The sequence below is a fragment of the Somniosus microcephalus genome, chromosome 3, assembly GCF_052327205.1.
Source record: "Somniosus microcephalus isolate GS21.2 chromosome 3, FLI_Smic_1.0, whole genome shotgun sequence".
NCBI classification, from domain to species: Eukaryota; Metazoa; Chordata; class Chondrichthyes; order Squaliformes; family Somniosidae; genus Somniosus; species Somniosus microcephalus.
The window spans coordinates 78519599-78545288 of NC_140989.1; the positions used below are offsets into that span (position 1 = coordinate 78519599).

At 44.9% G+C, this 25690-nt stretch overlaps 1 protein-coding gene across 2 annotated transcripts in view; it reads right to left on the reverse strand.

Moving 5' to 3' along the window:
- vash2 (vasohibin 2) overlaps positions 1-25690 on the reverse strand; it is a 260075-nt gene that overhangs the window by 93976 nt on the left and 140409 nt on the right. For both annotated transcript variants that reach the window (XM_085981233.1, XM_085981235.1), the window contains exons 5-6: positions 2529-2910; positions 59-174 (exon numbers count right to left, since the gene is read on the reverse strand). In XM_085981233.1, coding sequence (XP_085837359.1) covers positions 59-174; positions 2529-2910 — 498 coding nt within the window. The remainder of the gene's footprint in view (positions 1-58; positions 175-2528; positions 2911-25690) is intronic.

Consider the following 25690-nt stretch of genomic DNA (forward strand, 5'->3'; position numbering starts at 1 on the left):
CATTACTAGGATTGGTCTGTCTCAGCTAAAACCCATTACCTATTCGCAAAGGACTTACGATTTATCTCTTCGGTTAAGTCGTCTCTGAGGGCTCATCTGCCGACGGCGAGGTGATAAGGATTTTCCCCGCTGTCGTTCTTTAACTGGAGACTGGGAACCTGAGGTTTTTATAATCTAGTTCCAAATAAGAAATAAAATAATAATATTAATGCTCAATAGAATGACTAGTGTCCCTGTGTGATTGCTTGGCTACTGTATGTACAATGGTTTCAAATAGGTTAACAGACAAAACAGCTTTTAAAGACAGGTTGATACAGAAACAATAAACATTCCCAGCTCATCTACAAAAGGGCATTGAATAATAGAAGTTTTTTTTCTATATGCAATAGTGCTCTAAACACTTGGAATACCAGTAGCAAAGAAAAATGGGATACTCAGGGTTGACCCGTCTTCTCCCCTCAATCATTCACCCTAGCTCAATGTGACAGTGCAGCCCCCATTCTTGCTTAATTATGGCATTGATTTCTGGCTATCGAAAATTTACTTTGGAAGCTCAGCTTCATGTCCTTAGAAAATTGCACGCGGTTTATTTGGAGGTCATTCTCTGATGGGAGAAGATTAGTTGCAGCAAAAGATTCCTCCATTGCTCAGGAAGTAGAGTTATTCCCAAAGGATATTAGTGTTAATAGGAAGCAAAGACAGCAGCATTTACTGAAAGGCATACATTTCAACACAGGGAGGCACAGCGATGGTGCTATGTGTTGCACGGCACAGTGGTAGGTTGTGAGGGAGAAGGAGCAATACAATCTACATCTGATAACTCAAAGTCATTTGTGATTTTAAAAAAATAAGTACCTCGTAATTCAAAATAAGTAATGTAAATAACATAAGGAATTAAGCACTTAAAAACAACTGAATTATCAGCTGATTTGAAATAAGTAACTTTGCATTAGGAGAAGTGATTATGCAGCACACCTGATCACTCAGGTACAGAGCACTGTAAGCAACTGGTACTAGGTATAAAACATTGTTAGAATTTTCTCTGGCCCAGGGATGCCAAGGTCAATATAAGGTCCTGATATAGATCAGCGAATTCAACATAGTCCAGTGATTGGAACTGGCACCTCTCTGGTCTATAAGCACATTATAATAATACAGGTATGTAGTTTTAACACCTACTGACGAAAGCCTATATTAAGATTTTAGCTAAAGACACTTAAGTACAGCATTAACCTCAACTTCAGTTTAGAACTATTTATGCCTTTTTCTTAAATTATAAAATTTCACCTCTGGGTGATCTGCAACGATAAATTAAGTTACACGTGAAAATGGAATTTCAGCAAAATTACAAAATTAAAAATACAACATGGTATCTATGTCAACTATGGTATAATCTTATAACTGACTGCTGAGGGAGTCAATGCAGGAAAATATATACATATGTAATTTGATGTCAAAGCTGTTTTAATATCATAATACAAATGAGTTATTTGGGGGGGGGGCAGTGAAAACAATTGAATTCTTTGAGAGGCTAATAGTCTGGAAGTAAATGAAATGAAGCAGTCAGATTCTGGGGAATATGTGAAAATATGAATTGGGAGGGAAGGTATGATCTAAGATGGCTGCTAACCTTCACAGTGTAAATACAGTACTTTCACAATTATTTTTATATAAATGAATTGCTTTTCCCTTTTTCCATATCACCTGAAAATTCAATAAATCTTAACCATGTTTAAGTTGTTTAAAGCTCTGTACAGTTAAATCTGGACATTTATATTTTAAACTAAATAAAATTTGTACCATATTGAGGAATACTTGTATATTATTACAGTGAAACCATCTGGACAAGTCCGCTCATTTGCAAGTCTCTCAAGTGACAGACACGCCCTTGGGCAATTTTGTCTTTCATAATCAGTAATAGCAACAAGCTCCATCCTTCTCGTCTCTTGCAGATTTTTAGGCATTGTTTCCCCAAGGCCTTCTACACTCTTAGCACTGTTGTAAATGCATCGCTACAATCTAATGTGATAACGGACATAAATACACATGTGGCAGTGAAAACGTCCCACTCGTTAAAAAATAGCAACATGGAAAATCTAAAATACAATATAATGTAAATCTATTTATACTCTCAAATATCCCAATGAAGATTTGGAGTTTAACAGTTCCATTAACAAGAATTAGTCCATATGTACACTGATAGGGTTTGGCACCAGTCTGGTTATGGATCAGTCCAGTTTCTCAACATGACTATATTTCTAGGCTGTCCAGAAATTTCTAAGAGTTAAACCAGGTGCTTTTTTTCCCCCCAAATAAATCAATCTATTTTTCACTTATCTCTGTGTCTGACAGTATGAAGATTTTAGTTATTGAGCTTATTAAGGATTTTGATGAATTTTCACCATTGGGAAAGCAAATGTCAGAATTCAGGCTACAGTCTCCTGATTTTTAACCTGGCAAAATGTAATTATATATATATATATAGATATAATAAATATATGAATGAATTACAACTGTGGCGCATTTACCTTCATTCTCATGTCTCGCGCATGCTTTTCCAATTCTTTCCTTGTCTCTTCTCTGCTCATCTTGCCCGTGTTTAGAACTAAATGCTTCCATTCGATCTGCTGGAAACTGTGCGGGTCATGTGATACATACAAGCCAATCTTCACCTTTTTCACAATGTGCAGGTACTTTCTATAAGAGTCTTCAAATTCAAAAAATAGGTCACTAAGAGTTCGAAAGGTCAAGGGCTTATCCATCAAGTCCTCTCTCCTGCTCATGCCTAGTGTACCATAGCGACCATTATAATAGACACCAAGCACCACATGGTGACAGCAGTTCCCTGAGAACTGGGTTTTAAAGCTGATTGGAAACCGTTCTACGGCTGCTAATCCATTAGTAAGGTATCTGATGATTATGATAAGGATTAAAATAAATATTTAAAATGTATATTTTAGGACACACAAATATCTTAGAACAGCTATTTATATTGGAGGAAGCTTGCATGGGACCAGTGTGACAAATAATAACATTCCATACTAATGACCTGACTAAATAATTCAGTAGTAAACGAGTTGTGATAATGTTATATGGACAATCATGGTGGAAAATTTGGATGAACTTAACCAAAATCAGAACAGGTATTATACCATGCACTTTTACTGGTCTGTGTTGAGTTAGCTGATCTTGGAAAGCAGTAAAAGCACTGAAATTGGTTCCAGCACTCAAGTAAAGGAAAGGTAACCTTCCTGCTTCTGATCACTATCGTGACTCTGGAAAGTACCTGTTGGGACATCACGATAGGACAGGATTGGAGTCAACTGCAATGCCCCTACCCCTGCCCATGGCAGAATAACCTTCCCATACTCACTGTCTAAGCTCACATGTGAAGCATGACCATTTAGGATTTACAAGTATCCAAATCCTACCAGAGAGGAGGTGGGGAGAAAAGCAACAAAAAAAGTCAAAACATTGAAAATCATTAACACTGAAAAATGTTTCTTTTGGTATTTGTTCCCATTAAATTCCCATTCAATTAGAAGGTGAGAAGGTTGGATCTCAAACAAGCGTGCTAAGCTTGAATAAAGGAGACTATGAAGGTATGAGAGCGGAATTGAGTAGAGTGGATTGGGAAAATAGATTAAAGGGTAAGACGATACATGATCAGTGGTGTACATTTAAGGAGTCATTTTACAACTTCCAAAAAAATATATTCCACTAAGAAAAGTGTGTAAAAGAAAAGACAGCCATCCGTGGCTAAGTAAAGAAATTAAGGATAGTATTCGACTAAAAACAAGGGCATATAAGGTAGCCAAATCTAGTGGGAGGATAGAGGATTGGGAAAACTTTAAAAGACAGCAAAAAATAACAAAAAGATTGATTAAGAAAGGGAAGATAGATTATGAAAGTAAATTAGCAACAAATATAAAAACAGATAGTAAGAGTTTTTATAGTTATATAAAAAGAAAAAGGGTGGCTAAAGTAAATGTTGGTCCCTTAGAGGATGAGACCGGGAAATTAATGGTGGGAAATATGGAGATGGCAAAAACACTGAATGAATATTTTATATCAGTCTTTACAGTAGAAGACACTAAGAGTATCCCAACACGGACAAACAGGGGGCTAAAGGGGGGAGGAGCTAAACACGATCAAAATCACTAAGGAAGTGGTACTCGGTAAAATAATGGGACTCAAGGCGGATAAATCACCTGGACCTGATGGCTTACATTCTAGGGTCTTGAGGGAAGTGGCGGTAGGGATTGTGGATGCATTGGTAATAATTTTCCAAAACTCCCTGGACTCGGCAATGGTCCCAGCAGACTGGAAAACTGCTAATGTAACACCCTTATTTAAAAAGGGCAGTAGACAGAAGGCTGGAAACTATAGACCGGTTAGCCTAACATCTGTGGTAGGTAAAATTTTGGAGTCCATTATTAAGGAGACAGTAACAGGACATTTGGATAATCATAATTTAATAAGACAAAGTCAGCATGGTTTTATGAAGGGGAAGTCATGTTTGACAAATTTGCTGGAGTTCTTTGAGGAAGTAACATATAGGGTGGATAAAGGGGAACCAGTGGACGTAGTGTATTTAGACTTCCAAAAGGCATTTGACAAGGTGCCACACAAAAGATTATTGCTTAAGATAAAAAATCACAGGATTGGGGGTAATATTCTGGCATGGATAGAGGATTGGCTATCTAACAGAAGGCAGAGAGTTGGGATAAATGGTTCATTCTCAGACTGGCAATCAGTAACTAGTGGTGTTCCGCAGGGGTCAGTGCTGGGTCCCCAACTCTTTACAATCTATATTAACGATTTGGAGGAGGGGACCGAGTGTAACATATCAATGTTTGCAGATGATACTAAGATGGGAGGGAAAGTAGTGAGTGAGGAGGACATAAAAAAACCTGCAAGGGGACATAGACAGGCTAAGTAAGTGGGCAGAGATTTGGCAGATGGAATACAATACTGGAAAGTGTGAGGTTATGCACTTTGGCAGGAAAAATCGTAGAGCAAGTTATTATCTTAATGGCAAGAAACTGGAAAGTACTGAAGTACAAAGGGATCTGGGGGTCCTGGTGCACGAAACTCAAAAGGTTAGTATGCAGGTGCAGCAAGTGATTAAGAAGGCCAATGGAATGTTGGCTTTCATTGCTAGGGGGATAGAATATAAAAATAGGGAGGTATTGTTTCAGTTGTACAAGGTATTGGTGAGACCGCACCTGGAATACTGCGTACAGTTTTGGTGTCCATACTTAAGAAAGGACATACTTGCTCTCAAGTCGGTACAAAGAAGGTTCACTCGGTTAATCCCGGGGATGAGGGGATGGACATATGAGGAGAGGTTGAGTAGATTGGGACTCTACTCATTGGAGTTCAGAAGAATGAGAGGCGATCTTATTGAAACATATAAGATTGTGAAGGGGTTGGATCGGGTGGATGCGGGGAGGATGTTCCCAATGATGGGTGAAACTAGAACTAGGGGGCATAGTCTTAGAATAAGGGGCTGCTCTTTCAAAACTGAGATGAGGAGGAACTACTTCACTCAGAGGGTGGTAGGTCCATGGAATATGCTGCCCCAAAAAGCTGTAGAAGCTACATCATTACATAAATTTAGAACAGAAATAGACAGTTTCCTAGAAGTAAAGGGAATTAAGGGTTACGGGGAGCGGGCAGGAATTTGGACATGAGTCTAGGTCCGGATCGGTCATGGCCCTGTGGGTAGCGGAGCGGGCCCAGGGGCCATGTAGCCTGATCCTGCTCCTATTTCGTGTGTCTAATTCTGTTAGATTCAGGAGATGGTTCTGTGATAGTGGATTGGCGGTTAGGATCAGATCAGCCATGATCTTATTGAATGGCGGAGCAGGCTCGAGGGGCCGATTGGCCTACTCCTGCTCCTATTTCTTATGTTCTTATAGAGGCAAAGTGCTGTCTAATTCCCATGAGAGTTATTGCTATGGTGAGCTGCTAAAATGTTCTATCAATCATCTACCCCAAGGTCATCACTTCAAGTCATAAATGGAATCATAACATGGCAGAACTGTTATTAATTTATTACTGTGTTTTAATTGAAAGCATCACTATGAATTTTCTCTTCAACATCAATTTCTTGAACTGCGCTTTGGAAAAGGTTGGCTTCACTTTCTATGCAGTTCAATGAAAAATCTTGCAGAAGCCACTACGAAAGTCAGCTTTCACAGCAACATCTGCATTTCCAGTTCAAGATATAGGTAGAGAAATCATAGTTCATCTGTACCTTTTCATCTGCTTATAAATTAACCACTTACAACTATTTGATTTTGTTATAAGGCCATTAGCATTATCACTGAATTACTTTCACCAGTATCAAGGTTGCCTCTTTGATAGACATTCAAAGGTTAATTCAAGAGCTTTTCAACAAAGTTATAGCAAGTTGACTTCTTGGGGTCGATTTTCACTGACCCGTGGAGTCGGGATTGGAGGCGTGCGGGGGGTTAAAGTCTCGAATTCGGGGGTCGACACCATCCCGCCCCAACCCGCCTCCATGTAAGTTTCAAAGGAGGTGGGTACCCGCCCTGCACTGGGACCCGCCTACCCGAGGCAGGAAGGGATTAGTGCCAATTATCTGCCTGTTAACAGGTAGTTAACAGGCAGTTTTTAGCCTAATCCCTATTTTAAAGCTTGAAGTGTGGGATTCCTGACGGCTCCAAATCACGCCAAGTTAGAGGAGTCGGGTTGAAGGGCTTGGAGGGGTCGAGATGTCGGTGTTCAGGTGAGTGATGGGTGCATGAGTGCAAAGGTAAGTGTGTTTGGTGTGTCTAAAGTGTGTAAAGAAGTTTAAATGACCTGTACTTACCTTTTCAGCCTTCCTTCCTCTAGGTTTCGGGAGTCCATCATCTAACCGGCACAGAAAGCAGAATGGCTGTGAACTGTCAAAAGTGACAGCCTGCAGCTTTCTGTGCCGGTGAGATTTCTAACTGAGTCTGTGTAGAAGGACTCAGGTTAGAAGTAAGACTGCCGGTGTTTGACAGCTTCAAACAGCTGTGAAACACTGATATTTCATCTGTCAAAACGTCTTGACAGATGAAATTTCAGTCTGTGACGTCACCTGTTGCCAGGTGGCCCTTAATTGGGCTGCTGAGCCCGCTGGGCGAGCTCATCAAGGTCATTCAAGTTAAAATCGCGTGGATTGGCCGCATCTCGATGGAGGCGGGACTACAACCCCGAATGTTGTAGTCCCACCTCCTTCCCGACTTCTGAATGAAAATCACCCCCCTTGTATTTGAAACTCAAAGAATGTCCACAGGATAGATGGTCAGAATGAATTAAGTACAAAATGGGTCAGGGTTGGTTTGGAGCCTGCCCATTCATGAAAGTACAAACGCAATACTAATAATACTAATTAGTTCCCCTGCCATCTTTTGTACAATACATAACATTTTTACTTTCGCTTAATTAGTGTATCGGATATAGAATATGCAAAAATATAATGCTCAGAAGATAGAGGGGAGGTTGATAATTAAGTCAAATGATTTGCCACAATGTGCCACCCTACCAAATACCACAATTTTTTGGACGTGGCACAAGTAGCATGATTTTCAAATAAAAGAGCCAAGTCCATTTACCGTGTCTAACTCAACCTCTTCCTGCTGACACTCTGTAGCCATTTCTGTTGATTTCTCAGCAACTCCCTTCTGTTGACTGAACTTTCCCCATTGTGCCTCCATATGCCTTTGAGGTCAGTCAGGTAAGCCTGCCAAATGTCAATATCCCTACTTTGTATTGAGCATCTGAACTGTCAGATCGATCATTTTATTCCTCTGGGATCTGGCTTTTGCTGCAACTGCATGAAAGCAGCGTTAAAGGAGAAAGCCTTCAATTAATTTCATATACCAAATTCCTCTGCAATTTTCTAGCTTTCTCCCACAACTGGTTGTTTAGCTTCCCATATCATTTTCCCTAGTGATATTGTATTTTCTCTATATACCATAAAAGGATATATTCACTATTTCTGATGTTATGCTCAAATACATCTTGGAGTTGTTACAATAACTCTCAGTTCAATATTTCTGAGTACTTCTTAGAACCACAGGCAGCATACCTTCAACAGGAATGTTTTCATTAGAGTAGTGAATAGAAGTTAAATAAATATAGTGGGCCCCACCATCCACAGGTCCACAATTCCTGCATAAGTGCAGGGATACGCCTGCCATGAACCTCCATTGCTGATGCCACGGGACTTTCGGGGGTCGGGGGGGGTGGCAGAGGTTCCCTAATGTACATTTTTCTGGCAAATATCACACCACTATGGGCACACCTTGGGGGACACACCATTTGCAGAGAGTTCAGAAAAAGGGGTGCTACTGGTACAGTGAGCCATAGGCCCCCATTATAAGGGGACTGAAAAAGGAAAAAAAATGTTTTGCAAAATCAATGGGGATCCTAGAGTTCCAGATGGGTCCCAGTTCTCTAGTCGGTAGACCAGGATATCTCCTCACACCTAGCGTACCAAGCTGACAACTGACCCTAGTCGGAGGTCAAAGGAAAATCCTGGCTTGGGAGTCCCCTCTCCTCTGACTGTGACACCTCCGATGCGGGTGAACTTGTTTGGAGAGGGCAGAGATTCCAACCCAAACAAGGACCAGTGCAAACGGGCAATGAAGGCAGAGACCTGATGTATGTGTCCCAACCTATTTCCCAGGATTTCCAGCCTGCCCCCACCCGGCGTACGATGGGATAGTATTAAAGATCTGCAGAAAATCAGGCCAGTAACTGGAAAGTTCGGACAGGGAGTAAATTATTGTTTCTAGATAAATTAAGTATAGGTTATGATTATCAGGACCAACTCTTCTTGGCCATCTGTACCAGCATGGCATTGCAGGCATGATAGTTTTTTAGCGTAATGAAACTGGGGTTATTATATAACAATTTACCTGTGTTTATGTGCTAAAAACGATGATGGCAAAAAGCAAAATACAAGCAAGTATACCTAAGAAACTACTAGTAATTGTGAATTCCCAAATGCCACATGACTCCAGGGCTGGAATTTCCTCCTGGAATCTGCTCACTTTTGGGCAGTCTGAGGATGCATTAAAAAATTCTATTTGCTTCTTATGTAAGTTATTATTGATTTAAATTGATATTAAATAGCTTAAATTGACTTATGCTGACATTTACCACTATTGCCCAAAAGACCGATCATCAATGAAAGGCCATGTTGCAAATTAGTTAATAATCTATATTTTATGAGCCTTCCTTTCTATTAAAGATAATCTTAATGGAAGATAATTCTTTCTTTTCATTCTCTCCTTCCAACCAAATCCCTTCTATTTAAGGGGGGAATAGAATGAAAATTATACAGAATTTAAAAATGTGTATGGAGCATTAATCCCTCTCTGACCAGGGTACATTTGTAAAAATGATCATTATGAATGGATCAGAATGTTCAACATTTACATTACACTAAGTGTATGACTTATAAATTATTAACAACTCCAGATAAGATACTGGAACATATGTACGCTGACGACACCCAGCCCGACCTCACTACCTCTTCTCTCGACCCCTCCACATTGTCTAAATTGTCAGGTTGCTTGTCCGACATACAGTTCTGGTTGATCAAAAATGTTCTCCAATTAAATATTGGGAAAACCGAAGCCATTGTTTTTGGTCCGCGCCACAAACTCTGTTCCCTAGCCACTGACTCCATCTCTCTCCCTAACATCTGTCTGAGACCAAACCACACTGTTCGCGACCTTGGTGTCATATTTGACCCTGAAATGAGCTTCCGACCAGATCTCCGCAGCATAACAAAGACCGCCTACTTCCACCGCCATAACATCACCCATCTCCGTCCCTGCCTCACCTCATCCGCTGTGGAAACCCTCATCCATGCCTTTGTTACCTCTAGACTTGACTATTCCAACACACTCCTGGCTGGCCCCCCACATTGCACCCTACGTAAACTGGAGGTCATCCAAAACTAGGCTGCCCGTGTCCTAACTCGCACCAAGTCCCGTTCACCCATCTCCCCAGTGCTCGCTGACCTACATTGGCTCCCGGTTAAGCAGCGTCTCGATTTCAAAATTCTCATCCTTGTTTTTAAATCCCTCCATGGCCTCGCCCCTTCCTATCTCTAATCTCCTTCAGCCCCACAACACCACCCCCCGCCACCTGCCCCAGATATCTGCACTCCTCTAATTCTGGACTCTTGAGCATCTCTGATTATAATCGCTTAACCTTTGGTGGCTGTGCCTTCTGTTGCCAAGGCCCTAAGCTCTGGAATTTCCTGCCTAAACCTCTCTGCCTCGCTACCTCTCTTTCCTCCTTTTAAGATGCTCCTTAAAACCTACCTCTTTGACCAAGCTTTTGGTCACCTGCCCTAATTTATCCTTATGTGGCTCGGTGTCAAATTTTTTGTCTTAAAATACTCCTGTGCAGCGCCTTGGGACGTTTTACTACATTAAAGGCGCTATATAAATATAAGTTGTTGTTGTTGGAATCCTTGGGGAGATACCCAGATGGCCATTTTTCCCCACTTTTCAACCACCAAGACACAATTCACTAATTATATGAACAAACTCAACTTGGCCTAGAAATTTAAGTAGGCCGGAAACAGTGCCAGCCAAGGCTAACGGCCACCCGCAGAGAGAGCACAGGCTTGGTATTTGGGTGTCGAAGGTCACGTCTGTGTCCCGCTTGCATTTAAGGAGAACGAAGAAGAAACAAGTGAACCTGCAGGCCACGTACGGACAGTTGCCATATTTATTACAACAATTTGGCAAATGAATTTCAACACCGATAAATTACAGATAAAAGAGGTATTACATTTTGGAAAGAAAAACAAGGAGGTCACATATTACTTGGGAAATAAGAATCTAAATGGGGTAGAAGAGCAAAGAGATCTCGGAGTACAAATACACAAATCACAAAGTAGCGACGCAGATTAATAAGGCCATAAAGTAGAGAAGTTATGCTAAACTTGTATCGAACCTTGGTTAGACCACACTTGGAGTACTGTGTACAATTCTGGTCGCCATATTATAAAAAGAATATAGAGGTACTGGAGAGGGTGCAGAGAAAATTTACGAGGATGACACCAGAAATGCGAGGGTATACGGTATGCGAGGGGGAGGCGGTGGCATAGTGGTTATGTCACTAGACTAGTAAGCCAGAGGCTCAGTCAAATGCTCTGAGGTATATGGGTTCAAATCCCACCACGGCAGCTGGTGGAATTTAAATTCAATTCAATTTAATTCTGGAATTAAATGTTAGTCTTAGTAATGGCGACCATGATACCATTGTCGATTGTTGCAAAAACCCATCTGGTTCACTAATGTCCTTTAGGGAAGGAAATCTGCCGTCCTTACCTGGTCTGGCATACATGTGACTCCAGACCCACAGCAATGTGGTTGACTCTTAATGCCCTCTGAAATGGCCTAGCAAGCCACTCAGTTGTAAACAACCACTACGAAAAACAATAAGAATAAAACCGGACGGACCACCCGGCATCGACCTCGGCACCGGAAATGACAACGACAACGGCAAACCCAGCCCTGTCAACCCTGCAAAGTCCTCCTTACCAACATCTGGGGGCTTGTGCCAAAATTGGGAGAGCTGTCCCACAGACTAGTCAAGCAACAGCCTGACATAGTCATAATTACCGAATCATACCTTACAACCAATGTCCCAGACACCACCATCACCATCCCTGGGTAAGCCCTGTCCCACCGGCAGGACAGACCCACCAGAGGTGGTGGCACCGTGGTATACAGTCGGGAGAGAGTAGCCCTGGGAGTCCTCAACATTGACTCAGGACCCCATGAGGTCTCATGGCATCAAGTCAAACATGGGCAAGGAAATCTCCTGCTAATTACCACCTACCGCCCTCCCTCAGCTGATGAATCAGTACTCCTTCATGTTGAACGCCAATTGGAAGAAGCACTGAGAGTAGCAAGGGCACAAAATGTCCTCTGGGTGGGGGACATCACCAAGAGTGGCTCGGTAGCACCACAACTGACCGAGCTGGCCGAGTCCTAAAGGACATAGCTGCCAGACTGGGACTGCGACAGGTGGTGAGGGAAACAACAAGAGGGAAAAACCTAGTTGATCTCGTCCTCACCAAACTACCTGTTGCAGATGCATCTGTCCATGACAGCATTGGTGGAAGTGACCACCGCACAGTCCTTGTGGAGACGAAGTCCCGTCTTCATGTTGATGATACCCTCCACCGTGTTGTGTGGCACTACCACCGTGCTAAATGGGACAGGTTTCTAACAGATCTGGCAACTCAAAACTGGGCATCCATGAGGCGCTGTGGGCCATCAGCAGCAGCAGAATTGTATTCAACCACAATCTGTAACCTCATGGCCCGGCATATCCCTCACTCTACCATTGCCATCAAGCCGGGAGATCAACCCTGGTTTAACGGTGCAGGAGAGCATGCCGGGAACAGCACCAGGCATACCGAAAAATGAGGTGTCAACCTGGTGAGGCTACAACACAGGACTACTTGCATGCCAAACAACGGAAGCAACATGCGATAGACAGAGCTAAGCGATCTCACAACCATCGGATCAAATCAAAGCTCTGCAGTCCTGCCACATCCAGTCGTGAGTGGTGGTGGACAATTAAACAGTTAACAGGAGGAGGAGGCTCCAAAAATATCCCCATCCTCAATGATGGTGGAGCCCAGCACGTGAGTGCAAAAGACAAGGCTGAAGCATTTGCAACTATCTTCAGCCAGAAGTGCCGAGTGGATGATCCATCTCAGCTTCCTCCTGAGGTCCCCAGCATCACAGATGCCAGTCTTCAGCCCATTCAATTCACTCCACGTGATGTCAAGAAACGGCTGAAGACACTGGATACTGCAAAGGCTATGGGCCCTGACAACATTCCGGCAATAGTACTGAAGACTTGTGCTCCAGAACTAGCTGCGCCCCTAGCCAAGCTGTTCCAGTACAGCTACAACACTGGCATCTACCCGGCAATGTGGAAAATTGCCCAAGTATGTCCTGTCTACAAAAAGCAGGACAAATCCGACCCGGCCAATTACCGTCCCATCAGTCTACTCTCAATCATCAGCAAAGTGATGGAAGGTGTCGTCGACAGTGCTATCAAGCGGCACTTACTCAGCAATAACCTGCTAACTGACGCCCAGTTTGGGTTCCGCCAGGGCCACTCAGCTCCTGACCTCATTACAGCCTTGGTCCAAACATGGACAAAAGAGCCGAACTCAAGAGGTGAGGTGAGAGTGACTGCCCTTGACATCAAGGCAGCATTTGATCGAGTGTGGCATCAAGGAGCCCTAGCAAAACTGAAGTCAATGGGAATCAAGGGGAAAACTCTCCATTGGTTGGAATCATACCTAGCACAAAGGAAGTTGGCTGTGGTTGTTGGAGGTCATTCATCTCAATCACATGACATCACTGCAGGAGTTCCTCAGGGCAGTGTCCTAGGCCCAACCATCTTCAGCTGTTTCATCAATGACCTTCCCTCCATAAGGTCAGAAGTGGGGATGTTCGCTGATGATTGCACACTGTTCAGCACCATTCGAGACTCGTCAGATACTGACGCAGTCCGTGTCCATTGCAGCAAGACCTGGACAACATTCAGACTTGGGCTGACAAGTGGCAAGTAACATTCGCACCACACAAGTGCCAGGCAATGACCATCTCCAACAAGCGAGACTCTAACCATCTCCCCTTGACATTCAATGGCATTACCATCGCTGAATCCCCCACTATCAACATCCTGGGGGTTACCATTGATCAGAAACTGAACTGGACCAGCCATATAAATACTGTGGCTACAAGAGCAGGCCAGAGGCTGGGAATTCTGCGGCGAGTGTCTCATCTCCTGACTCCCCAAAGCCTTTCCACCATCTACAAGGCACAAGTCAGGAGTGTGATGGAATACTCTCCACTTGCCTGGATGAGTGCAGCTCCAACAACACTCAAGAAGCTCGCCACCATTCAGGATAAAGCAGCCCGCTTGATTGGCACTCCATCCACCACCTTCAACATTCACTCCCTCCACCACCGGCGCACTGTGGCTGCAGTGTGTACCATCTACAAGATGCACTGCAGCAACTCGCCAAAACTCCTTCAACAGCACCTTCCAAACCCGCGACCTCTACCACTTAGAAGAACAAGGGCAGCAGACGCATGGGAACATCACCACCTACAAGTTCCCCTCCAAGCCACACACCATCCTGACTTGGACCTGTATCGCCGTTCCTTCACTGTCGCTGGGCCAAAATCCTGGAACTCCCTTCCTAACAGCATTGTGGGTGTACCTACACCATATGGACTGCAGCGGTTCAAGGCGGCGGCTCACCACCATCTTCTCAAGGGCAATTAGGGATGGGCACTAAATGCAGGCATAGCCAGCCAGCGACGCCCACATCCCATCAATGAATAAATACAAATTTTTAAAAAATACACATCAGTAAAGGATGAACAGGCTGGGTCTCTTTTCTTGAAAAGGGAAGGCTGAGGGATGACTAAATAGAGGTCTTTAAAATTATGAAAGGTTTTGATAGAGTAGACACAGAGGGGGAGAAATTCGGTTGGTTAGCGCCTCCCGTTATCACCTCCGGGGGGGGGCGATAGCAGGGCGCTAACGACTTACCGATCAGGCGTGGTGAGATGAACAACACCCGCTAACTTGGCAGAGAGGTTTGTGGCGGCAGTAACACTTTGCGCCACATTCTCCTGTGCCCAGAGATCGTGATGTCATTGCCGTGTGCATCGCCCCGGTAGCGCCCAGGACCCGAACTTCGGTTTCGCCCCCTGCAGCATTGCTGGGCGACAACACCGACGGCTGCAGGAGGCGTTGTTCGGGAAGCCGGGAGCTTTGGAGATGCAAATAAAAGGGGATGTTGGCGCGGGTAGGAGAAAAAATGTAACAACGCTTCAAGTGATTTTTATCAATTGTTCCTGGGCTGCGATCGATCAGCTCGGCACTCTGCTGGACTGCATGAGGCTGATCGGGTCGCCCTCGGGGACCAGCTAACTGATCCCAATGCAGAGCCTGCAGCGATGGCCCTTCCCTTTAAGGGAGGGAAGGAGCCTGGGATCGCGGCAGCACTGCACGGGACATTGTGCAGCGCTGCACCACTACCACCCCGCCTGCATCCTTTAGCGCTCCAGGAAAGAAATGGAGCACCTGATTTAGCGCTCCACTTCCTTTCTGTAGCGCAAACACCGAATTTTGAAAAAGCTGAAAATCATTAGCGCCTGGCGCTAAGTTTCCCAGATTTCAAAAGTTAGCGCCCCAAATGGGCCGATACTGAATTTCTCCCCCAGAGAGTTTCCATTTGTGGGGAGGAGCAAAACTGGAGGCCATCAATATAAGATAGTCACCATGAAATCAAATAGGGAATTCAGAAGAAACTTCTTTACGCAGCAAGTGGTTGAAGTGAATAGTATAGATGCATTTAAGGGGCGGTTAGATAAGCATATGAGGGAGAAGGGAATAGAGGGTTATGCTGATAGGAAAGACAGGAGGAGGCTCAAGTGGAGCATAAACATTGGCATGGACTGATTGGGCTGAATGGCCTGTTTCTGTGCTGTATATCCATGTAGTCCTATGTAATTTACCTGTCACCCGCTCACCGATCAATGTTACAGCATTGCATTCAGCTTTCGTGTAGAAAGTCTTGTTTAAAGCACAAAGTGCTCCGGAACCTATGTATGGAAGTCACCTTTTAAATCATTAGAATATATTACATAGAATATACTGCACAGAAATAGGCCATTCAACCCAACTAGTCTGCGCTGGTGTTTATACTGCACACAAGCCTCCTCCCATTCCATCTGCCTCATATCAGCATATCTGTCTATTCCCTTTTCTCTCATGTACTCATCTAGTTTCCTTCTGAAAGCAATTTGCATCAACTACTTCCTGTGGTAGCAAGTTCCACATTCTAACCACTCTCTGAGTAAAGACATTTCGTCTTATTTCCCTATTGGATTTATTAGTAACTATCTTTTATTTATGGCCCCTAGTTTTGGATTCTCCCACAAGTGGAAACATCTCCACATCTACCCTTTCAAACCCATTTAAATGTTAAAGACCTCTATCAAGTCACCTCTAAGTCTTCTCTGTTCTAAAGAAAAAAGACCCAATCTGTTCAATCTTTCCCGATAAGATTTAATCTCAAGCTCCAGCTCGCAAAATTTCTGTAGATTGAAAAAAGGTTCGGCAACTTGTTTATGCATTTGTGGGGAGTCTGTCGACTGCGCCAGGGAAGTCTGTGGTTTGATCGTACTTCGAGTTTTATGGTATCGGAGGAGAAGGGGGGGAGGGTGTGGGTGTAAAACGAGGCAAATTAATTATCTTGTTTGTACTGAAGTCTGTACCTCTCAGTGCTGAAAAATGCATGCAGTATCCAGTGTGGAAAACGCCACGGACGCCATAGCTGAAAGGGAACACTGTTCATTTTTTTTTGACATTGAGCCAAGATGGCCCATTTAATGTTTTCAAGGACTCCCCTATCACTTTACTCACACATCTCATTCAAAAGGAATAGAGACTTAGCAAAGTTCTTTATTTTAAATGATTGTTTAAATTTTCATGAAGCAGGAAGAAAAAAATACAGCACAGGGACGATCAAATCCAGCACTTTGTAGTTTTTGAAACCATTATACTGTAGTCATAATTTCATTGATATGCTGAGGAAGTCCAACACTGCCTTCAGTGTGCCAGTGCAGCCTTCGGTCGCCTGAGGGAGAGAGTTTTTGAAGACCAGGACCTCAAACCCGGCACTAAGCTCATGGTCTACAGAGCAGCAGTGATACCCGCCCTGCTGTATGCCTCAGACACATGGACCATGTACAGCATGCACCTCAAAGCACTGGAGAGGTACCACCAACACTGCCTCCGCAAGATCCTGCAAATCCATTGGCAGGATAGGCGCACCAACGTCAGTGTTCTTGCTCGGGCCAACATCCCCAGCATCGAAGCTTTGACCACGCTCGATCAGCTCTGATGGATGGGTCACATTGTCCGCATGCCCGATACGAGACTCCCAAAATAAGCGCTCTACTCGGAGCTCCGGCACGGCAAAAGAGCCCCAGGTGGGCAGAGGAAACGCTTCAAGGACACCCTCAAAGCCTCCTTGAAAAAGTGTAACATCCCCACCGACACCTGGGAATCCCTGGCCCAAGACCACACAAAGTGGAGGAGAAGCATCCGGGAAGGCGCCGAACACCTCGAGTCTCTTCACCGGGAGCAAGCGGAAGCCAAGCGCAGGCAGCGCAAGGAGTGCACATCAACCCAAGCACCCCACCCACCCGCCCCTTCAACCACCGTCTGCCCCACCTGTGACAGAAACTGTAGGTCCCGCATTAGACTCATCAGTCACCTGCGAACTCATTTTTAATGTGGAAGCAAGTCATCCTCGGTTCCGAGGGACTGCCTAAGAAGAAGAAGAAGATGATATGCTGAGGTCACTTTAGTCACTGGCTTAGGAGGGTCTGACAGCAGAGGGCCTTTTACTGTTCCATGGTGAGGACAGAGTGCTCATAGCTGATAACTTAAACAATTTGGCCTAGAAATTCGGTGGGCTGCGCCACCAGTTAGCGCCTAAAGAGGGCACTCAGTGGCTTTAGCGCCACTGGCCACGCCTCCCGCGATATTTAGCTGGGGCGTTAATGGTGGCGTTAGCCTGTTGCGCTGTGCCGCCACCGATGACATCATTGGTGTGCGCAGCGCCCCGCTACCGCCCCAATCTCGATATTCGGTAGTGCCCGCCTCTGTAGCGCCGTTCGCAAATCGCGCCCGGTTCACGGGGCCTTCCTGTGGCGGCAGTGGCGCAAATTAAGGTGGAGGTGCGGGGCGGCCGTTTTTTTCGGCGGCCGCCTGCCAGCACCTCCGTCCCTGGCCTCCTGATCTCCCCCCGCGGCAGATGCCGGCTGTTTTCCGAGAGCCCGGCACTTCTCCTCGTTGCCGGGCTCTTTTGCCGGCACTCGTGATCTCCGATCGCGCTGGTGCAGGCCCCTCCCCCTTAAGAATGGGAGGAAGGCCTGCAGTGCTGCAGCGCGCCGTGCCGCAGCGTGTGGCGCTGCGGCACGTTGCGCTGCGATATTCAGTTTCAGCGCCCTAAGAGGGACGTGGAGCGCCTCGAGCCTCGCCCCGTGTCCCTCTTGGGGCGTTCAAGCTGAATTTCCGGTGGTCGCAACTGCTCCGATCGCTGCGCTAATTCTGGCGCCCAGGCGAGCTTGGCGCCCCGTTTGCGGCCCCACCGAATTTCTCCCCCAAATTGAGTTCACACTTCAGATTTCAGAGATCAAAACACTGAACATCCATAGCTGATTCCCAAGCCAAACCTCAAGCTTACTCTTAGTCACTCAGAAGTAATCACTTGCAATATTCTGCATCTTCCCATGTTACACATTCAGTATTACAATCACAGGCAGGACAGTTTCAAATAAGCAGACAGCCGGAAAAAAAATTACATTTTACCTACAAATCTCAAGGGTTAGCTATCAAGACCTATGCTGGTGATTAATATAAAACACTGCTATGTGGAGATAATTCTAGCTTTACTTTCTGGCTGTCTTACATTTGTCACTTGAAGCATCCTCATGGAATTGCTGTTTGCGCTGGTGAAGCGCTGTCAGTGGCTGCACGCACCGGCATGCTTTGGAGAGGACGTCAAGAGGAGCGGCGATCTCCAAAATGGATGAGCGGGCATCAACTCGGCGTTGCACGCTGATTGATGTCACGCTCCGACTAATTACAATACTTGACAAGCGCGAGCAATGGCGGCTGCCACGGGACCTGCCAGCAGCGGGCAGAAGGGAGGCGGCCGCCTTTTCCCCCCCCAAAACGGGCCTTAACGGCCACTGCAAACACTTTGAATTACTAGACCAAACAGTTTAATGACATTTACATGGATAAACATTAATAAAACTAGACAGGCAAGAAACTTAAATACAGTATGTATATTCTTTGTCATTGAAAAACAAACATAAGAACATAAGAAATAGGAGCAGGAGTAGGCCATTTGGCCCCTCGAGCCTGCTCCGCCATTCAATAAGATCATGGCTGATCTTTTACCTCATCTCCACTTTCCTGCACTATCCCCATATCCCTTGATTCCCTTAATATTCAAAAATCTATCGATCTCTGACTTGAATATACTCAACAACTGAGCCTCCACAGCCCTCTTGGGTAGAGAATTCCAAAGATTCACCACTCTCTGAAGAAATTTCTCCTCATCTCAGTCCTAAATGGCCAACTCCTTATTCTGAGACTGTGACCCCTGGTTCTAGACTCCCCAGCCAGGGGAAACATCCTCCCTGCATCTATCCTGTCAAGCCCTGTAAGAATTTAGTATGTTTCAATGAGATCACCTCTCATTCTTCTAAACTCTAGAAAATATAGGCCTAGTCTACGCAATCTCTCCTCATAGGACAATCCCTCCATCCCAGGAACCAGTCTGGTGAACCATCATTGCACTCCCTCTATGGCAAGTATATCCTTCCTTAGATAAGGGGACCAAAACTGTACACAACTCCAGGTGTGGTCTCACCAGGGCTTTATTTAATTGCAGTAAAGATGTCTTTACTCTTATACTCAAATCCTCTTGTAATAAAGGCCAATATACCATTTGCTTTCCCAATTGCTTGCTGTACCTGCATGTTAACTTTCAGTGATTCGTGTACAAGGACACCCGGGTCCCTCTGAACACCAACATTTCCCAATCTCTCACCATTTAAAAAATACTCTGCTTTTCTATTTTTCCTACCAAAGTGGATAACTTCACATTTCTACACATTATTTTCCATTTGCCATGTTCTTACTCACTTAGCCTGTCTATATCCCCTTGAAACCTCTTTGCATCCTCCTCACAACTTACATTCCCACCCAGCTTTGTATCATCAGCAAACTTGAATATTATATTTAGTCCTCTCATCCAAATCATTGATGTAGATTGTGAATAGCTGAGGCCCAAGCACTGATCCTTGCGGTACCCCACGAGTTACAGCCTGCCAACCAGAAAATGACCCATTTATTCCTATTCTCTGTCTTCTGTCAATAACCAATCCTCAATTATATTTTCTTTACCCCTTGAAACAGCTTAAATATTGAAACAGAACAAGAAGGACTTTTCTCTGAAACTGAACTTGAATATAAAGCCACAGGAATGTGGTCTGTTCTGTGTTGGTTGGAAGGATGATTTCCAATCTTTTTATCTGCATATCACATTAGAGACAAAAACATCTCAACATTTTTATATCTAGTTATGTCAAAATACCTTCTCGACTGTGCAACATACAAACAGAATGCAATACAAAACCCCCTTAACTGGAACAGCAGTCTCCAGTAAATCATCATCTCCGACATAACACAATCTCTTTCCAACTCTCTCACTAAAAGAAGGCTGTGTTCCCATTAAAAAGTGACTTGTTGAAATCACTGAAATATTGTCGACTTTTTTTGTAATCGATTTGAAACAAACGTGTAAACCACCCAATTCTATATAAACTGCTGGACTCCAGGATTAATCCCAGCCTGCTCCCCGTCGACTTTCTGCTCAACTTCCTCCGGGGCGAGGGGAGGTGCAAAATACCTGAGGGGAACAATGCAAGGTGCTAATGCCAGGTGAGAGGAAGAGGATGAGAATGGATGAATGAATTGGACCTCCTGTTTCAACCTCCACCGGTGCCATCAGCTGATACTCATTACTCCATTAGCTCCTGAATCCATCCTCTCTCCACTACTAACTCTGAGCCTGAACCTCTCTCCTTCATTGGTCAGTGGCCCCCCTCCCCCAATTGTCTACATGGACTTTATCCCACCACAACCTCCCGGCACTCAGACTTTTAACTCTGAACTGTTTCATATAGCCTCCTCCCTACAGTTTACAGCCACTACATGTCTCACCTAATCTCAGCCATACCTATCCAAACCACAATCACCATTTTTGTCCATTCGTAAACACATTTTGCCTGCCGCTCCAGAGCTAAGCCCACTTCTACCATCTCCTTTTCTCAACCCTACTCGACCCCATTCTCCCCCTCTTCCCCACACCTGGCATTGGCACCTTGCATCGTTCCCCTCAGGTATTTTGCCCCCCACCCCAGATTCCTATCCCAACTCATAACAGCTTCTCAATTACTGCCATCCCAGCCGTGAAATCCCCTTGAATAAGCCCATGTTCAACAGGTCCATTGCGATATCCATTGCTACCTCCTTAAGAGCATCAACCCTAATTGCTCCATCCTCCACTCTTGCTGACTTTCCTGCCCGGCATGCACATTGGAGTCCAACCGTACCAACTTCCTCCCTGTCCCCCTGCACCCCTGGCCTCTGCTGGTGAAGGAACAACCGCTGCCGCATTTGACGTGCAAACAAAGCCCTCGCCATCTGTGGATGATGGTACTAACATCCCGGTTTTGACTAAAACTCACACTTTCTTCCTCACTGAAGCTTCCCCACCTGTCTATGCTTTCCACCACCTACCCCGCCCGAAGCATTGGCAGCTGTGCCTTCAGTCACCTCGGTCCCAATCCCTGAAATTCCCTCCCTAAACCCCTTCTCCTCTCAACCTCCCTCACCTCTTTTAAGACCCTTCTTAAAACCCACTTTCTCTCTCTTCCCCCCCCGCCCCCGCCAATCTTTAACCTTTCAATGCTAAAAGCGCTGTGTAAATGCAAGTTGTTGTCGCAGGAGAATCAGTCAATTTATTTTTTGATAAAGAAGCATTTGTACAGTGCAGGTAACCAATTTTTTGGAGTTGGTGGCATAGTTTACTTGAAGTGCAGGGAAGTTTCATTTATTTAGTGGATAAGTTATTGGTAATGCCCAATTACAACAAATTCAAGTCTCAACCTTTAATCCATCACTGACATTGCTGAGGGACAGCTCCAAGCACAGCAGTACAATTACTGACCTTGAGACATTCATATGATTACCACACACACAAGGTCAAATTCCTTCAAATGGTATTCAATGCTCACTGTATTGACTCTACAGCTCAGTAGCTTAATTGCCACTTTTGTGTTTCTGATGACATTACCCTTCTTATTACTCCTCTGTGGTCACATAGTAATGTTTGGTTAAAAAAAAGCTCTGCAGCATTGCATGAGTAGATGATTATACACTGTGTGAGCACGATTACACATCAAGAAAAAAAATCAGTTCTAGGAATAGGCAAATATTGTAGGGCAGTAGTACACTAGTACACTATTTGGCTGTACTACAAATGTGGTAGCATAAAGTAGCACAGAGTAGGCCCACAATCTCATTCTGCTTTGGGGGGGCGGGGGGGAGGGAAGGGAAGAGATAGGCACAGAGCTCCGAGAGCGGGAGAGGCTGAATTAAACAGAGCCGAGAGTGGGAGAGGCGGATCTGCGATAGGCACAGAGCTCCGAGAGCGGGAGAGGCTGATTTAAACAGAGCCGAGAGCGGGAGAGACGGACCTGCGAGAGGCACAGAGCTCCGAGAGCGGGAGAGGCTGATTTAAACAGAGCCGAGAGCAGGAGAGGCTGATTTAAACAGAGCTCCGAGAGCGGGAGAGGTTGATTTAAAACAGACCGGGAGAGAGAAGTAAAAAGTAATCGAAGTGTGATGTCACCAAAAAGCAGGTAAGTGATTGGTTGGTGAGTATTTCCCTCTTTCTCGCTTTTTCCAAACTTAAATTTTGTGGTTTATAGTTTCTAGGGTCTCTGTTGTGTAGCGGGGACTGCTGGTAAACAAGGGCCCTTGAGTATATCATTTAATTGTAGTGTAATTGGTGAGATTGATTTGATTTAATTTTATTTGAATTAATTAAAGGGTAAGTCATGGCAGCACAGCTCGGCTCCGTGGTATGCTCCTCCTGCACTATGTGGGAAATCAGGGACACTTCCTGTGTCTCTGACAACCATGTGTGCGGGAAGTGTATCCAGCTGCAGCTACTGGCAGACCGCACTGTGGCGCTGGAGCTGTGAATGGATACATACTGGAGCATTCGCGATGCTGAAGACGTCGTGGATATCACGTTTAATGAGTTGGTCACACCGCAGGTAAAGGCTGCACAGGCAGGAAGGGAATGGGTGACCGCCAGGCAGAGTAGCAGGCGCAGGCAAGGAGTGCAGGGGTCCCCTGTGGCCATCCCCCTCTCAAACAGATATACCGCTTTGGATATTGTTGGGGGAAATGGCTCATCGGGGGAAGACAGCAGCAGCCAACTTCCTGGCACCGTGGGTGGTTCTGCTGCACAGGGCGGGAGGAAAAAGAGGGGGAGAGCTATAGTAATAGGGGATTCTATTGTAAGAGGAATAGATAGGCATTTCTGCAGCCGCAAATGAGACTCCAGGATGGTATGTTGCCTGCCTTGTGCAAGGGTCAAGGATGCCTCGGAGCAGCTGCACAGCATTTTCGAAGGGGAGGGTGAACAGACAGTTGTCGTGGTGCATATAGGAGCAACGATATAGGTAAAAACCGGGATGAGGTCCTAAAAACTGAATATAGGGAGTTAGGAGGTAAATTAAAAAATAGGACCTCAAAAGGTAGTAATCTCAGGATTGCTACCAGTGCCACGTGCTAGTCAGAGTAGAAGTAGAAGGATATTTCAGATGAATACGTGGCTAGAGGAATGGTGCAAGGGGGAGGGATTCAAATTCATGGGACATTGGAACCGGTTCTGGGGGAGGTGGGACCAGTACAAACTGGACGGTTTGCACCTGGGCAGGACCGGGACCGATGTCCTAGGGGGAGTGTTTGCTAGTGCTGTGGGGGAGGGTTTAAACTAAAATGGCAGGGGGTTGGGAACCTGTGCAGGGAGACAGAGGAAAGGGAAACAAGGATAGAAGCAAAAGACAGGAAGGAGAAAAGCAAAAGTGGCAGTCAGAGAAATCAAGGGTTTAAATCAAACATGGCCACATTAAATAATAATTCTAAAAGGTCTAAGAGTGTTAAAAAAACAAGCCTGAAGACTTTGTGTCTTAATGCGAGGAGCATTCATAATAAGGTGGCTGAATTAGCTGTGCAAGATGATGTAAACGGATATGATAATAATTCAACTTTTATTGTCATTGCACAAGTACATGAACAACGAAATGTGATCTTGCAAGCTCCCATGACTGGAAGAAGCAAAGCCACTGCGTCGGTGCGCGCCGCCATTCCATTTCCACCATTCCTCCTGTCCGACAATCTTCAGCCCACCGCCCGGGCCTGTTCACCAGCTGCTCCTCCCGTGGCTCCTTCCGTGACCTTCTCACCAACTGCCCCTCCTTGGGGCTCCTTCCGTGACCTTCTGCACCTGGTCTTCCCTGATGGTCACCCCTCCAGGTACTAACCAGGCCTGGCTCTGCTTAGCTTCCAAGCCTTGCCAGTGACCCTGTCCCTAGTCCCAGGAACAGATATGATTGGGATTACGGAAACATGGCTCCAGGGTGACCAAGGCTGGGAACTCCGCATCCAGGGGTATTCAATATTCAGGAAAGACAGGCAAAAAGGAAAAGGAGGCAGGGTAGCATTGCTGGTTAAAGAGGAGATTAACACAATTGTAAGGAAGGATATTAACTCTGATGGTGTGGAATCTGCATGGGTAGAGCTGAGAAATACCAAGGGGCAGAAAATATTAGTGGGAGTTGTATACAGACCCCCAAACAGTAATGCGGAGGTTGGGGATGGCATTAAATGGGAAAGTAGAGACACGTGCAATAAGGGCGCAGCAGTTATCATGGATGACTTTAATCTACATATAGATTGGGCTAACCAAATTAGTAACAATACTGTGGGGGAGGAATTCCTGGAGTGTAAACGGGATGGTTTCCTGGACCAATATGTCAAGGAACCAACTAGAGATCAGGCCATCTTAGACTGGGTATTATGTAATGAGAAAGAAATAATTAGCAATCTTGTTGTGCGAGGCCCGTGGGGCGGATCAATCATAATGTGATAGAATTTTTCATTAAGATGGAGGGTGAAGTATTTGACTCAGAGACTAGGGTCCTGAATTTAAATAAAGGAAACTACGACGGTATGAGGCGCAAGTTGGGTAGGATTGATTGGGGAATGTTACTCAAAGGGTTGACAGTGGATAGGCAATGGCAAACATTAAAAGATCGCATGGATGAACTGCAGAATTTGTTCATCCCCATTTGGCATAAAAATAAAACAAAAAAGGTGACTCAACCGTGGCTAACAAGGGAAATTAGGAATAGCATAAGATCCAAGGAGAGGACATATAAATTGCCCAGAAAAAGCAGCAAACCTGAGGATTGGGAGCAGTTTAGGATTCAGCAAAGGAGGACAAAGGGATTAATTAAAAGGGGGAAAATAGAATATGAGAGTAAGCTTGCAGGGAACATAAAAACTGACTGTAAAAGCTTCAATAGCTATGTGAAGAGAAAAAGATTGGTGAAGTCAAGCGTAGGTCCCTTGCAGTCAGAATCAGGGGAATTTATAATGGGGAACAAAGAAATGGCAGTCCAATTAAATACATACTTTGGTTCTGTCTTCACAAAGGAAGACATAAATAACCTCCCAGAGATGTCGGGGAACATAGGGTCTAATGAGAGGGAGGAACTGAATGAAATCAGTATTTGTAGGGAAATGGTGTTAGGGAAATTGACGGGATTGAAGGCCGATAAATCCCCAGGGCCTGATAATCTACATCCTAGGGTACTTAAGGAAGTAGCCCTAGTAATAGTAGATGCATTGCTGGTCATCTTCCAAAATTCTATAGACTCTGGAACAGTTCCCA